This window comes from Scyliorhinus torazame, chromosome 10, assembly GCF_047496885.1.
Source record: "Scyliorhinus torazame isolate Kashiwa2021f chromosome 10, sScyTor2.1, whole genome shotgun sequence".
Classification (NCBI taxonomy): domain Eukaryota; kingdom Metazoa; phylum Chordata; class Chondrichthyes; order Carcharhiniformes; family Scyliorhinidae; genus Scyliorhinus; species Scyliorhinus torazame.
Window position 1 is genome coordinate 145,186,247 of NC_092716.1, and position 16,107 is coordinate 145,202,353.

Sequence of the window (16,107 nt, forward strand, 5' to 3'; positions counted from 1 at the left end):
TGTTCCTGTGCTGTACATTTCTTTGTTCTTTGTTTGTTCTTTGTTATTCTACGCCCAATCGTTTTTCACGATTTTGTTGTTTGCAAACGGAGAATCCCGCACCATGAGTAGCCTCGTGAGGACAAGAATTATGGAAATTCAATGAGATAATAATTTGATAAATGACAATTATGCCCGTTAATTTATATTCATTTGTTGAGGCCAGTGACAAAAACAAACAGTTCTTCAGCAATTTTTGTCACTCATGCACTATTCTCTGGGATTGAACATAGAATATACAGTGCAGAAGGAGGCCATTCGGCCCATCGAGTCTGCACCGACCCACTTAAGCACTATTCCCGTAACGCAATAGTCACGAAGGGCAATTTATCATGGCCAATCCACCTAACCTGCATGTATTTGGACTGTGGGAGGAAACCGGAGCACCCGGAGGAAACCCATGCAGAGACGGGGAGAACGTGCAGACTCCGCACAGACAGTGACCCAGCAGGGAATCGAACCTGGGACCCTGGCGCTGTGAAGCCACAAGTGCTAATCACTTGTGCTACCATGCTGATTCTAAGGCATAGACAGAGCAAGCCACATATCATAACACATTCAACATGTACAATGGCATAAATAAAAGCAATTCTCAATCAAGTAAAAGTTTGACTCTATTTTGCCCTTAAATCAAGTTCAGAAATAAATTCATCTACTTGGATTAATTTGGTAATCAAGAAACTCTAAATTCAGAATAATGCATCACTGAAATAGTATGCAAAGTTCAACGTAATTAAATCAGTAGTCCAAAACATATTTATTAGTTCTCTGTACAACTACATACGTTATAGCAATAGAGTTACCAGATTAATGTGTAAGAATTAAAAATGACTCTTGACGTGCTAATTCATGCATTAAATAAGCCTTGTGAATAAAGAATAAATTTAAATTTATATGTGACTGGTAATATATTTTATCGCAATATTATTACAAGATTACACATGTATTCTTTCATCAGAAGAAAATATTAAGAAAGGTAGTTCAGCTTACTGAAGGTTTGTTCCATGGTATATGGTATATAAATAATCCCATCGCTTGAACGAGGCCACAAGCAGGATTTTGGGCTAACTAAACATTTCATGGCATTTTTGGAACTTCCAATTGCAATATCTCCATACACAATTTCCTTTTTGTTGTTTTCCTCTAAGATAAGAAAGAAGTTCCAAATGCTAAAAATATGAAATATAAAAATACAATTTTATCGATTCACTCAGGGTTTTAAGATTTTCTTGAGATTACACACCAGGGAGTTTATCAATTGGCCAAAACAATGGAAATCTGAGGCTAACTTTGGCCTATGCCTTCAAAATAAAAAGCATACTATATTCCATGTCAAGTCAGTTTGGCAGAGGTCAAATTATAGCATTCTATTTTCTTGCAAAATCATGAATTGAAAGAATAAAATTTGTTCCAGGAAAATATTGCAAGTAATCTCATTCATAATGGAAAATATGCAGCAGAGAAAGTAACATGCTTTGAATTACCAAATTCTTAAGAAAATTCTTAGGTTGTTCCAGAGAGATATTTTCCCACAGTGAGATTTCCCATATAATAGCAACTCTAACTCTGAAGTATTATTGCTGAAGAAAAGAGACATGTACAAGCTTTGCTTCTTGCACCCATCGGGACACTTCGCAAGAACACAAGAATAAGGCAAAAACAATAATTTATACGATATGAGAAGATAATATTGAGGGTTGACAAGTGGATTCTAATTGGTTGAGGAGTTGTCATAGAGAATGCAAGAGTTAATGGTGACCTGCAGATAACTGCCAAACAATGTTTGAAAATTAAACCAGGCAGCTTGACCCTGATTGGTCAAGACATTGCCCGAGGAAATGGTTCAGTGGATGGCTGTCACTTACAATGTTCGGTTGAAACAGGCGCACTATATGAAAATGTTCTTTCTGCCTGCAATGAAGATGGTCTTTTTGTCAACTGGGGCATTCTCCATGACAATGTCTCTACTAATCAGAGTACATTTTCCAACCAATCAGCATTCTCTTCTCCTGCAGTATTAAATATTGTTTTAACTTTATACTGGTATTCTTGTGAAGTTTCCAGTACAGCGCATGATGAACAGCTTTGATGCATCTCTTTTCTCAGAACACTCAATTTCTGTACTACCAAACAACTACATGAGTATTACTGGATTTTAAAAAAATCAAAACAGTCAACTGCAAAAAATAATTTTGTTTAAATTGTTGTGAGTAACCATTTCTTCCTTGATTTCATGGTTTGTCATTCATGTTGCACTGCATCTGCAGTTGGCCTCAATTTTCTGGTCCTGTCCACCAGGGAAGCATAGCAGGTGGGACGAATAATTTAACAGGCCAACAAAAGGTTGATTCTCGATCAATAACTCCAGAAGCGAGATTGGAGACAACTGAAGGCTTTATTACACTAGATGTTTCCCCCAGCAGCGCAGATACAGAAGGCAGCTGCTGGGGCGACACGGGCTCTTATACCCCGCCTTGCTGGTGGAGCCAGCAGACAGGCTTAACCAATGAGAACAGAGTATCTGCTACACCAATGGTCTTCTGGAATTACAGAGTACCGTAATACCTCTAATACTGACTGCCACATTCACCCCCCCCGTTAAAAGTCCGGCGGGGGTGGTGGCTCTGGCGGGGTTGGTGGCCTCGCATTACAGAGTGACAGAAGTTAAGGTATGAAGGTACCTGGTATTCCTCCGTACAGTGTTTCGCCTCGTCACATCGCAATTATTTACAAAATTTATTTACATTTCAGAATGAAGCAATTAGTCGATCGGGGGCCCTGGTCGTCCTCTGCGATCGTCGTAGCTTTGTTGGTGATGCAGGCGGCGGCTCGGGCGTCTGTGGCTCCGGGAGCGTGGTTTCGGCTTCTTCGGCAGCTGCTTCATCACCCCTCGACGGTACCGGTGGTAGAACCGATCCACCTGGGAAGGGGGCAGCGGCTGTGGGGTACGCCGGTGGGAGGGAGGGTGGGACTGGTGGTGGGGGTGTGTGTGGGGATCCAGCGGGCACCAGGTCCCGTAGGGAGACCGTATCCTGTCGGCCGTCGGGGTACGCCACGTGGGCGTACTGAGGGTTAGTGTAGAGGAGATGGACCCTCTTGACCAATGGATCCGATTTGCGCGCCCGTACGTGTTTGCGGAGCAGGATGGGTCCAGGAGCTGCCAGCCAGGTCGGGAGCGAGGTCCCAGAGGAGGACTTCCTAGGGAAGCCATGGAGACGTTCGTGAGCTGTTTGGTTGGTCATGGTACACAGCAGTGACCGGATGGAGCGGAGGGCATCCGGGAGGACCTCCTGCCAGCGGGAGACTGGGAGATTCCTGGACCGTGGGGCCAGTGGGACGGTCTTCCAGACCGTTCCTTTCTCCCTCTCTACCTGTCCGTTTTCCCAGGGGTTGTAACTGGTCGGCCTGCTCGAGGCAATGCCCTTGCTGAGCAGGAATTGACGCAGTTCGTCGCTCATAGAGGGGGACCCCCTATCACTGTGTATGTAGGCGGGGAAACCGAACAGCAAAAAGATACTGTGGAGGGGTTTTATGTTGGTGGCTGCGGTCATGTCGGGGCAGGGGATGGCGAATGGGAACCGGGTGTACTCGTCAATCACGTTCAGGAAGTACGTGTTGCGGTCGGTGGAGGGGAGGGGGCCTTTGAAGTCCATACTGAAGCGTTCAAAGGGACGGGAAGCCTTTATCAGGTGCGCTTTCTCTGGCTTGTAAAAGTGTGGCTTGCACTCCGCGCGGATTTGGCAGTTCCTGGTGGCTGTCCTGACCTCCTCGATGGGGTAGGGCAGGTTACGGGTCTTGATGAAATGGAATAATCGCGTGACCCTCGGGTGGCAGAGGTCCTCGTGGAGGGCTTGGAGGCGGTCCACTTGTGCGTTGGCACATGTGCCGCGGGTTAGGGCATCAGGAGGCTTGTTTAGCTTCCCGGGACGATACAAGATCTCATAGTTGTAGGTGGAGAGTTTGATCCTCCACCATAAGATCTTGTCGTTTTTTTATTTGCATTATCGAACATGAAAGCAACCAACCGTTGGTCAGTGAGGAGAGTGAATCTCCTGCCAGCCAGGTAATGCCTCCAATGCCGCACAGCTTCTACTATGGCCTGGGCCTCCTTTTCAACTGAGGAATGGCAGATTTCTGACGCGTGGAGGGTGCGTGGGAAGAAGGCCACGAGTCTGCCCGCTTGGTTGAGGGTGGCCGCCAGAGCTACGTCGGACGCGTTGCTCTCGACCTGGAAGGGGAGGGACCCTTCGATGGCGTGCATCGTGGCCTTTGCAATGTCTGCTTTGATGCGGCTGAAGGCCTGGCGGGCCTCTGTCGACAGGGGAAAAACCGTGGATTGGATCAGCGGGCGGGCCTTGTCCTCATAGTTGGGGACCCACAGGGCATAATAAGAGAAAAACCGTAGGCAGCGTTTCAGGGCCTTGGAGCAGTGAGGGAGGGGGAACTCCATAAGAGGGCGCATGCGTTCAGGGTCTGGGCCTATAACTCCATTATGCACTACATAGCCGAGGATGGCTAGGCGGTCGGTGCTGAACACGCATTTATCCTTGTTATATGTGAGGTTAAGGGTTTTTGCGGTATGGAGGAATTTTAAGAGATTGGTGTCGTGGTCCTGCTGGTCGTGGCCGTAGATGGTACGGGAATGTGGCCCGCAAACCGTACCGGTCAACCATTCGGTCCGTCTCTCGTTGGAAGACCGAGACTCCATTAGTGACACTGAAGGGAACCCTTAGGAAGTGGTAGATGCCGCCCGTCTGCTTCGAAAGCAGTGTATTTGCAGTCGCTAGGGTGGATGGGGAGCTGGTGGTAGGCGGACTTGAGATCCACCATGGAAAAGATCTTGTATTGCACGATCCTGTTGACCAGGTTGGATATGCCAGGGAGAGGGTACGCGCCAAGCTGTGTATATCTGTTGATGGTCTGGCGAGAGTCTATGACCATCCTATGCTTCTCCCGGTCTTTACAACCACTACTTGAGCTCTCCAGGGGTTGTTGCTAGTCTCAATGAAACCTTCCCTCAGTAATTGCTGGACCTCCGACTTAATAAAGGTCCGGTCCTGGGCACTGTACCGTCTGCTCCTGGTGGCGACGGGTTTGCAATCCGGGGTGAGGTTCGCAAACAGGGAAGGCGGATTGACCTTGAGGGTCGCGAGGCCACAGACAGTGAGGGGGGTTATAGGGCCGCCGAATTTGAAAGTTAGGCTTGGGAGGTTGCACTGAAAATCTAACCCTAGGAGTGTGGCAGCGCAGAGGTGGGGAAGGATGTAGAGCCGGTGGTTTTTAAACTCCCTTCCCTGGACCGTGAGATTCGCTATGCAAAACCCCTTGATTTCTACTGAATGAGACCGTGGAGGCCAGGGAGAGTTTTTGGTTAACAGGGTGAACGGGGAGAGAACAGCGCCTTACCGTGTCGGGGTGTATGAAGCTCTCCATGCTCCCAGAGTCGATCAGACAGGACATCTCAAGCCCATTGATGAGCACCGTTGTCGTTGCAGTGGAGAGTGTTCGGGGCCGCGACTGGTCCAGGGTCACCGAGGCTAGTCGTGGCAGCAGTTGGATGTTCTCTTCGGGCGGTGTGTGGTCATCCGAATTGGGGTCCTGAGAGTCCAGCCAAGATGGTGGCGCCCACTGGTCGCACATGGCTGGGGGTGTACAAGATGGCGACGCCCATCCATCACACGTGGTGTCCGAGAGACAAGATGGCAGCGCCCGGAGGCCACACGTGGCCCTGGAGGAGAAAGATTGCGGTGCCTGCTGGCCGCACGGGGCCCGTGGAGAGGGTTGTGGTGGCGGTCCGTATTCGCCTCCTGGGACCGCAGCGACCGCCCGGGACTGGCCATACCGCCATGAAGTGGCCCTTTCTGCCGCATCCTTTGCATAAGGGCAGCACGGTGGCCTTGTGGATAGCACAATTGCTTCACAGCTCCAGGGTCCCAGGTTCGATTCTGGCTTGGGTCACTGTCTGTGCGGAGTCTGCACATCCTCCCAGTGTGTGCGTGGGTTTCCTCCGGGTGCTCCGGTTTCCTCCCACAGTCCAAAGATGTGCAGGTTAGGTGGATTGGCCATGATAAATTGCCCTTAGTGTCCAAAATTGCCCTTAGTGTTGATTGGGGTTACTGGGTTATGGGGATAGGGTGGCGGTGTTGGCCTTGGGTAGGGTGCTCTTTCCAAGAGCCGGTGCAGACTCGATGGGCCGAATAGCCTCCTTCTGCACTGTAAATTCTATGATTCTATGATAAGGATGAGCGGGCCGGACAGCGCTGTCGGGGGTGCTTGGCTTGCCAGCAAAAATAGCAGCGGGGTCCCCCGGCAGTCTCGCAGTACCAGCGTGTGGGTGGGGGGGGGGGGGGGGGGGGGGAATGGGAGGTGCATCGGGGTCGGCCGCGGGGTGGTTCCACGCTGCCCAAGGGGACGTAAGCGTGGGCATTTCGGGAGACCACATCCAGGGAGCTGGCAAGGGCCCGTGCCTCCTTGAGGCCTAGTGTCTCTTTCTCCAGCAATCGCTAGCGGATTTGGGAGGACAGCATACCTGCAACGATAGCGTCCCGGATCAAACGTTCTGTGTGGTTGCTTGCCGAAACTTGCGGGCACCTGGTTTCTCCCCAACACCAGGAGCGCATGGAAGAATTCCTCCAGCGATTCCCTGGGGATTTGGCGCCTCGTCGCTAGTAGATGTCGGGTGTAGACCTGGTTTACAGGGTGAATATAATGTCCTTTCAGCAGATCCATTGCGGCCTCGAAGTTGCCCGCATCCTCGATGAGGGTGCACATCTCTGGGCTCACCCTCGAGTGCAGAATTTGTAGTTTCTGGTCTTCCGTGGGTGTGTTTTCGGCCATCCCAAGATATCCGTTCAAGCACGCCAGCCAGTGCTTGAAGGTTGCTGCTGAGTTTGCCGCATGGGGGCTGAGTTGCAGACACTCTGGCTTGATTCGGAGCTCCATTCTTTAAAATCTAGTGTAATAAATTGATGCGCGATCAATAACTCCAGAAGCGAGATTGGAGACAATTGAAGGCGTTATTACACTAGATGTTTCCCCCAACAGCGCAGGTACAGAAGGCAGCTGCTGGGGCGACACGGGCTCTTATACCCCGCCTTGCTGGGCGGAGCCAGCAGATAGGCTTAACCATAGAGAACAGAGTAACATAATGGTCTTCCGGCATTACATAGTACCGTAATACCTCTAATACTGACTACCACAAAGGTGTGTTGACTTTGGACAGGAATATGAATCAGTAACTCCTAATCAGTGATCATTGATTGCTGTAGTATTAAAGTCTGGCACATATTGGGTTAATGTGGGTCTGGATTTCAAACAGTGATGTAAGAGAATGCGTGACCCACACCTAGGGTCAGTCTAGGGTTCGGCAGAGCCTTGTACACAAACAAGCATGGAGAAAGCTCCTAGTGTGAACCATTGACTGTAAATGTGTAGTTAATAAGTACCTACAATTAACCTACTTGAGACTATGGAGCCAAAATGGTATCCATCAGCCTACAATATGGCAGCAGTGAATGGGAACACCAAAATCCTTGTAAAAAAATGCAGGGAGAAGCTAAAATCCTCAAGACTAAAAGAGAATGAGAAAAAACATTCTGACCTGAACAAAAGCTAGTGAAGCTGGCCCGCATAGGAAAATCAGCAGGATAAAGCTCCAAAGAAAGGCTTGGAAGCTGAAGGCAGAATCATAAAATGGCTCACTGCAGCAGAAGATTCCATAGGGTCTCTTGGACGTCCAGCTTCAATTATCAGGGTGCATCAAGTCTAGCAGGGGTGCATTAAAACTTTTAGGATCAAACAAGTCCTGAGAAACTTTTAAGTAATCTACTGGTCAGAAAGTCTTTCAATCAGAAAGTAGGACTGAGGAACAATTTAGAAAATTAAGATTAAAGGATCAGCAAAGGCCAAGATTCAATGTTTTCATGATGCTAAAGTATAGTGATAAAATTGAAAAATATGAAGATAGTCCAACCAAACAGCCATTGTTTCGAATGTTTTCAGGACTGAGCACAAAAGTCGTTGCAGCGGGGGCCTCACAAAACCAAAAAACAGGCAATAAGATATTATTGTTAAGCAAGAAATCAACAAATAAACAGCTAATTTGAAGTACTAAAATCATTCAATATTGATTTTAACTAAGGAGTAACAAATGTTCTGAAGAGCTTAATTTAGCAATCATATCTAGCACCCAGAAGAACCTGTCAATCCATTCATTAATGATCTGTGCAGGATGTTTGAGGGCTATAAGTGTAGAAATCTATAATCTGAACATATCAGAGATAGAATTGTTAGAAGAGTAGCACAGGATATACTCTTAGACATACTGCAAGTGAAAGAAGGTCTAACCCTTGAGAAAGATTGTTGGGCAGTCTGAACTCCAGGTCCATTTTAAGAGTAAACCGCAGTGCAAAGGTAATCCCATTGTCCTATTTTTAAAGTAGCACAGAAGCAGAGGCTGGGACTTTCAAGATCCATCATGGCAGGAACCACCATGGAATATTTGGTTGCCCAGCCAAAAGTCCATTGACTTTCAGCGGGACCAAATGATCCCGGCAATGGGCGGTATTAGGACATTGGACCAGACCCCAAAATTTGTTTGGATACCAGACAAGAATCCCAAACAATTGCATTAAATCTGTAAAACTATGAGGAAAAGATACTTCACCCCAGGAGTGATGACTCTGACCAATAGGTATATTTTATGTTAAAACAAACTTTAATTTAAACACAGATTTAACCACATTAACATCAAATAAAATAGCATTACAATTATAAGTTAAACATTTCTTAAACAAAAGGAAAAACCTAAACTTACTATCTATACCTGGTACTAACTCCAATTAAGCAACCAAAGATAATTCAAATGTCACTTATAAATAAAATTAACAGCTTATTTGCTTAGGTGAATTTTGGAGAGAGAGGCCCTTTCAGGGGCAGAACCAGTATACTCCTGCTCAACCCAGTAGCATTTGGCAAATCTGCAGTTCAACTTAAAATCCTCTCTCTTGTCCGACTCAAATCCTATGACAAACTGCAAAACTACAGACAGCCCTGGCTCTTCCAATTAATTAAATCATCTGTATCCCACTAAGATATCATATGACATGCTTAGCTAAGACTAAATGCAACCCCTCTTAAATAGTCTACTGTCCAGGGAATCTCCAACACTCAAAACAATATTCCATTAGTTCTTTATCTGTAACCAAGTAAGTGGACAGAATCAATCATGAATTTGCCTTTTATGACTTCTTAATTGCAGCTTTAGCAGACATAGAATCACTACAGCACAGGAGACCATTCAGCCCATCGGTCTGCACCAACCCTCCAAAAGAGCACCCTACCTAGGCTGACTCCACCACCCTATTCCCGTAACCCCACCTAAACGTTTGGACACTAAGGGTCAATGTAGCATGGCCAATCCACCGAAACTGCACATCTGGAGAGAGCCCATGCATGCACAGGAAGAATGTGCAAACTCCATACAGACCCAAGGATTGAACCCAGGTCCCTGGCACCATAAGGCAGCAGTGCTAACCACTGTGCCACCTTGCCAGACATGGAGTCCAGATACCTTAACCTAGGTTCTTTCATAATAATACTGCAACAAATATATACCTTAGCCCAGGCTTTTAAAAAACTTATTGTAACAGATATGAAATATAATTTATATAATATTCTTTTAAAAAAAATATTTTATTGAAGCATTTGTAATTTTCACAATTTAACATATTGACGTTTATACAACAACCGCGCGGGTCGATGCACAAAATGCCCCCTAAACGGTAGCATTGTGGATAGCACAATTGCTTCACAGCTCCAGGGTCCCAGGTTCGATTCCGGCTTGGGTCACTGTCTGTGCGGAGTCTGCACATTCTCCCAGTGTGTGCGTGGATTTCCTCCGGGTGCTCCGGTTTCCTCCCACAGTCCAAAGATGTGCAGGTTAGGTGGATTGGCCATGCTAAATTGCCCTTAGTGTCCAAAAATTGCCCTTAGTGTTGGGTGGGGTTACAGGGTTATGGGGATAGGGTGGAGGTGTTGACCTTGGGTAGGGCGCTCTTTCCAAGAGCCGGTGCAGACTCGATGGGCCGAATGGCCTCCTTCTGCACTGTAAATTCTATGATAAAAAATAACAACACACAATAAACCATGTACCCCACTTCTCCCGCCCTATCCCCAATTACCCGTATTCTAAATTCCCTGTCCTTGTTTAACATTACCATGCCTCCTATTTTCCTCCCCCCCCCTTTTTCCCTTTTCCCCCCTTACTGTTGACGTTCAGTTTTTGTTAAAGAAATTGATGAACGGCTGCCAACTCCACGTGAATCCCTGTATTGATCTTCTTAAACCAAACTTGATTTTCTCCAGACTGAGAAACTCTACCATATCGCTGACCCACACTCCTGATTTCGGGGGCTCCGAGTCCCTCCATCTCTGCACGATCCATCTCCGGGCCACCAGGGAGGAGAAGGCCAGAAGATCCCTTTGCCCCCGGATCTTCCGACACCCCAAATCTTGCTAATTCTGGACTCGGAGTTACCCTACCTTCCAGGACTTCTGACATAACATCTGCAAATCCCTGCCAGAATTCCCTCAATTTTGGACATGCCCAAAACATATGAACATGGTTAGCCGGGCTACCCCCACACAGCTCACATCTGTCCTCCACCTCCTCGAAGAACCTACTCATCCGGGATACTGTTATGTGGGCCCTGTGGACTACCTTGAACTGAATCAAGCTGAGTCTAGCACAGGACGAGGATGCATTTACCCTTTTCAAGGCTTTTCCCCACAGTTCAGTTTCCAGCTCCCCTCCCAACTCCTCTTCCCATTTCCTCTTCACCTCTCTGATAGGGGCCCATTCCCAGTCCAACAATTCCCTGTATATGTCCGAAACCTACCCACCTCCAACCCCTGTTTTTGACAGCACTTTATCCTGTAGTCCTCTCAAGGGGAGGCGAGGAAAGCTTGGGACCTGGCTCCGTACAAAGTCCCGCACTTGAAGATACCGAAACCCGTTCCCTCCCGGCAAGTCAAACTCCTCCTCTAATGTCTCCAAGGTCGGGAAGCTCTCCTGGAAGAATAGATCCCCAAACCACTCAATCCCTGCCCACTGCTCTGCCTTAAAGTTCCCATCCAGCCCCCCCGGGACAAACCGGTGATTGTCACAGACCAATCCTCGGCCACTTGAATCCCCAGATACCTAAAACTCTTCCCAACCACTTTAAAAGGTAGCTCCTTCAGCCTCCTTTCCTGCCCCCGTGCCTGAATCACGAACATCTCGCTTTTTCCCATGTTTAACTTATAGCTTGAAAATCGCCCAAATTCTCCTAATACCTCCATGATTTTGGTCATCTCCCCACCCCGGGTCCGTGATATAAAGCAGCAAATCGTCTGCAGAGAGAGAGACCATGTGCTCTACCACCCCCCCTCTCACTATTCCCCTCCAGGTATTCGCTGCTCTCAGAGCCATTGCTAAGGGTTCTATGGCCATGGCAAACAGTAATGGGGAGAGCAGGCATTCCTGCCTTAACCCCGACACAGACTAAAGACCGCACTCGGTTAGTTCTTACATTTGCCACCGGGGCCTGGTACAGTAGCCGGACCCACTCCACAAATCCTTGCCTAAACCCAAACCTGCCTAAAATATCCCATAGATACTTCCACTCCACTCAGTCGAAAGCCTTCTCCGCGTCCATGGCAACTACCACCTCAGCCTCGTGCTCCTCCACTGGCATCATAATTACAACGTCTAATGTTGGATGTGAGGTGCCTGCCCTTTATAAATCCCGTCTGATCCTCCCCAATTATCTCTGGGACACAATCCTCTAATCGAGTGGCCAGGACCTTTGCCAATAATTTGGCATCTACATTCAAGAGGGAGATTGGCCTGTACGATCCACAGCTCTCCGGATCCTTGTCATGCTTCAGGATGAGAGAAATTGATGCCTGTGATAACATTGGGGGGAATACTCTCAGCTACTTGGACTAGTTGAAAGCCTTAACCAGGAGCGGCCCCAGTAACCCAGAGAACTTCTTATAAAATTCCACTGGGAACCCATCAGGTCCCCGGGGCTTTACCCGATTGCATCGCCCCCAGTCCATCACCTCCCCAAGCCCAATCGGGCCTCCCAGAGCCTCCACCAGCTTCTCATTTACCTTCGGGAACTCTAGCCTCCCCAGGAATTGATTCATGCCCTCCTCCCTATCCGGGGGTTCCGACTCGTACAGCTGGCTAAAATAATTCCCCGAACACTTAATTCACTGCCCCCGAGTCCGCACCGTCTTCCCTCTCAAATCCTTTACTTCCCCTATTTCTCTCGCCGCCTCTTGTTTCCTCAGCTGATGTGCCAGCATCCTGCTAGCTTTCTCCCCATGTTCATATATTGCCCCTTTTACCCTCTTCAGCTGACCCTCCGCTTTTCCTGTGGAAAGGAGCCCAAACTCCATTTGAAGTCTCTGACGCTCCTTCAGGAGCTTCTCATTTGGACCCTTCAGGAGCTTCTCATTTGGAGACTCCGAGAATCTCCTGTCCACCTGTAAGATTTCTCCTACCAACCTGTCCAACTCCGACCACTCAGTTTTATCTCTGTGGGCTCGAATCAAAATACATTCCCTTCTAATGACCGCTTTCAGTGCATCCCAGACCACTACAGCTGCAGTCTCTCCCGTGTCATTGATCGTTACGTATCCCTGAATGGCCTCTCTCACTCGCTCACAGATCTCCTGATCCGCTAATAGCCCTGTATCTAGTCTCCACTGTGGGCCCTGGGACATTCCCGTGTCTGCCCGTAGGTCTATCCAGTGTGGTGCATGATCTGAGACCACAGTTGCTGAGTACTCAGTGTCCTCAACCCTTGCTAGCAGTGTTTTATCTAGCACGAAGAAATCTATCCTGAAGTATGCCTTATATACATGGGAGTAGAATGAATATTCCCTGCTCCTTGGTCTCGCAAATCTCCACGGATCCACCCCTCCCATGTGCTCCATGAACCCCCGTAGTTTCTTTGCCATTGCTGATAGCTTCCCCGACCTAGCACTCGACTTGTCCAGCCTCGGGTCCAGGACCGTATTAAAGTTACCCCCCATGATCAGCCGGTGCGAGTCAAGGTCTGGGATTTTCCCCAGCACCTTCCTGATAAACGCAACATCATCCCAGTTTGGGGCATATATATTCACCAGCACCACTGCCATTCCCTCTAGCTTCCCACTAACCATAATAAATCTGCCTCACGGGTCTACTTCTATCCTCCCCACCTCGAATGTCACCCATTTATTAATCAGGATAGCCACCCCCCTTGTTTTAAAGTCCAGTCCTAAGTGAAACAGTTGCCTGACCCATCCCTTCTTTAATCACATTTGGTCTCCTGTAACATAGCCACGTCCGGTTTTAACTGTCTCAGGTTTGAGAACAAACAAGCTCTCTTAACCGGTCCATTCAGTCCATGAACATTCCATGTAACCAGTCTGGATGGCCGGGGAGGGGGGGGGGGGGTTGCCCCCCTCCCCGGTCGGTCAACCATGACGTTTCCTGGGCCAGCTCCAAGCCCGTGTTCCACACCTCGCTTGATCCGCCCCTCGGCGGCGACTGCCAGCTGATCTCCATCTCCAGTCTCCTAACTGTCCCTTACCCGTCAGCAGTACCCCCCCTCCCACACCCCCCTCCTCCCCCACTTCGTCTTTCCTCAGCTCTCCCCCCACTTTGCTCCCGTGAACCAGCTATCCAGCTCAGCATCTCCCACCCTCTGGCATCAAAAAGCCTGCCGACTGCTAGATTCTATCACACCGATCAATAAAACAAGCACTCAACACAGTAACAACAATCCCAAAAAGCAAACATACCCTCCCCCAACGCGCAGGCAAAGATGCAAACCCCTCCCCCTTTAACCGATTCTTATCAGTCTTATCACCTTCAAACAGAATCCAACACAAAGGAAGAAGCTTCAAGCAGCTTAAGTGAAATTATGCATGCAAGAATCGACCATCATTCTTGCAGAGACTAAAACAGCCCATCGCATCTTAAAAGTTCTTCCCTCTATGATATACATAAAGCAGTAAATCAAAATCAAATTACACAAGAGAGGGAAGAGAAAAAAAAACATGAAAACACCGAAACCCCTTTTCTTCCCGACCATCGCAACTTAACTCACAGAATTAAAAGACCGAAATTTTAAATTTGACATTGCAAAACATAGAACCATTTTTCTCACCTCCCCGCCATCCTGTCTCCTCCCCCAAACTCAGATCCCCACAGTTTCAGTTTAAAAGTCGTTACACCAAATTGCCAGGTTCTACCCTTCCCCCTTTGACCGATTCTTATCAGTCCCATCACTTTCAAAGAGAATCAAACACAATAGAAGAAGCTCCAAGCAACTTAATCAAAATTATGCATGCAAGAATCAACCATCTTTGTTACAGAGACTAAATCAAAATCAAATTACACAAGAGAGAAAAGAAGAAAGAAAAACATTTTTTTCCAAAAATAAAACACCCAAACCCTTTTCTTCCCGAAAATCGCAACTTAACTCACAGAATTAAAAGACTGAAATTTTAAACAAGTCAAAGCAGAACAGATAACCATGTTTCTCTCCACCCCGCCACTCCATCCCATCCCTCAAACTCAGCGCACCACAGATAGAATTTAAGAGTCCTTCATTTAAGAGTCCTTAAGCCAGACTATTGTCTTTCATGAAAGTAACCACCTCTTCCGGAGAAGTGAAGTACAGCTCCCGGTTCTCGTAGGTCACCCAAAGACGCGCCGGGTATAACAGTCCAAATTTAATGTCTTTCTCAAACAGGGCCGCCTTAACTTTGTTGAAACTTGCTCCCCTCTTTGCGAGTTCTGGTCCCCAGTCTTGGTACACCCGGATCTCTGATTCTTCCCACATGTACCGTTTCGTCTGCCTGGCCCACTTCATGATATGCTCCTTGTCGACGAATCGATGTAGCCTCACCACCATGGCCCTCGGGGGCTCACGACCCTGGGGCTTACGTACGAGCACCCTATGCGCCCGATCCACTCCAGTGGCTTGTCAAACACATCGGCCCCGATCATCTCCTGCAACATCTTCCCCACATACACTCCCGCATCTGATCCCTCCTTCCCGTCTGGCAGCCCGACGATTCGGATATTTTGCCTGCGAAACCGATTCTCCAAATCTTCCATTTCATCAAGCAGTCGTTCCTGTCTGTGCTGTAGTATGCTAATTTCCAAAGCCATTGCAGTGGACTCCTCCTCTCGTTTAGTCGCCAGCTCCTACAGCTTTAGAATCTCCTGTCCCTGGGTCGTCATTTTCTCCTCCACCCGGTCAACCACCTCCTTAGTCGAGGCTATCATCTGGGTTACATCTTCTGTACACTCCTTGCGATGCCGGGCGAACTTCTCATCCAGGTACTCGACCCATTGCTCCATCGACCAGTCAGCTGACGTGGACACGCTTTGTCTCGATACCATTGAGCTCGATGACCTCTGGTTCTTGCTTCCACTCAACTTTTGGTTTCTCCTTTTTCAACTCTTATTTGGACACGATTCCATAAATTGAGGGTCACCTCCTTTTCCTCTCCCTTTGATCAACTTATGTTGAGAAATTTTCTGAAAAATCCAGCTTAAACACCATTAAAAAAACCAGTAAGGGCGAGAGCTGCTGAATGTACGACCGTTTACTCCATGGCCGCCACCGGAAGTATCTATTTAATTTTTGACAGTCATCACTTCAGGGTTGAAAAATATTGCCCAGTGACTCTTCAGTCCAAGGAAAGCAATTCCCTAACCAACTAGCAGAGCAGCCATGCCAGCGCTGTGGAGCAAAGCACACCCCACAGGTGAAATCAATGTCCTGCAGTTTCAGCCCAATTATTTTAACTTAACAGAGACAGCTTGGAAAACAGTGCAAGGCCGAAACATCTAAAAGCACGGCAAACCCAAAAATGAGTTTGCGAGCAAGTGCCAAGAGGCACGGTAGCACAGTGGGTAGCACTGTTGCTTAACAGCTCCAGGGTGCCAGGTTCAATTCCCGGCTTGGATCACTATCTGTACGAAGTCTGCACGTTCTCCCCGGGTCTGCGTGGGTT

At 48.0% G+C, this 16,107-nt stretch overlaps 1 protein-coding gene across 1 annotated transcript in view; it reads right to left on the reverse strand.

Moving 5' to 3' along the window:
• Nucleotides 1-8,426, reverse strand: part of LOC140430266 (low choriolytic enzyme-like) — a 183,240-nt gene extending 174,814 nt beyond the window's left edge. Inside the window, exons 1-3 of the mRNA XM_072517691.1 lie at nt 8,364-8,426; nt 1,524-1,669; nt 1,030-1,208 (exon numbers count right to left, since the gene is read on the reverse strand). Coding sequence (XP_072373792.1) covers nt 1,030-1,208; nt 1,524-1,669; nt 8,364-8,426 — 388 coding nt within the window. The remainder of the gene's footprint in view (nt 1-1,029; nt 1,209-1,523; nt 1,670-8,363) is intronic.
• Between the last annotated feature and the right edge of the window lie 7,681 nt (nt 8,427-16,107).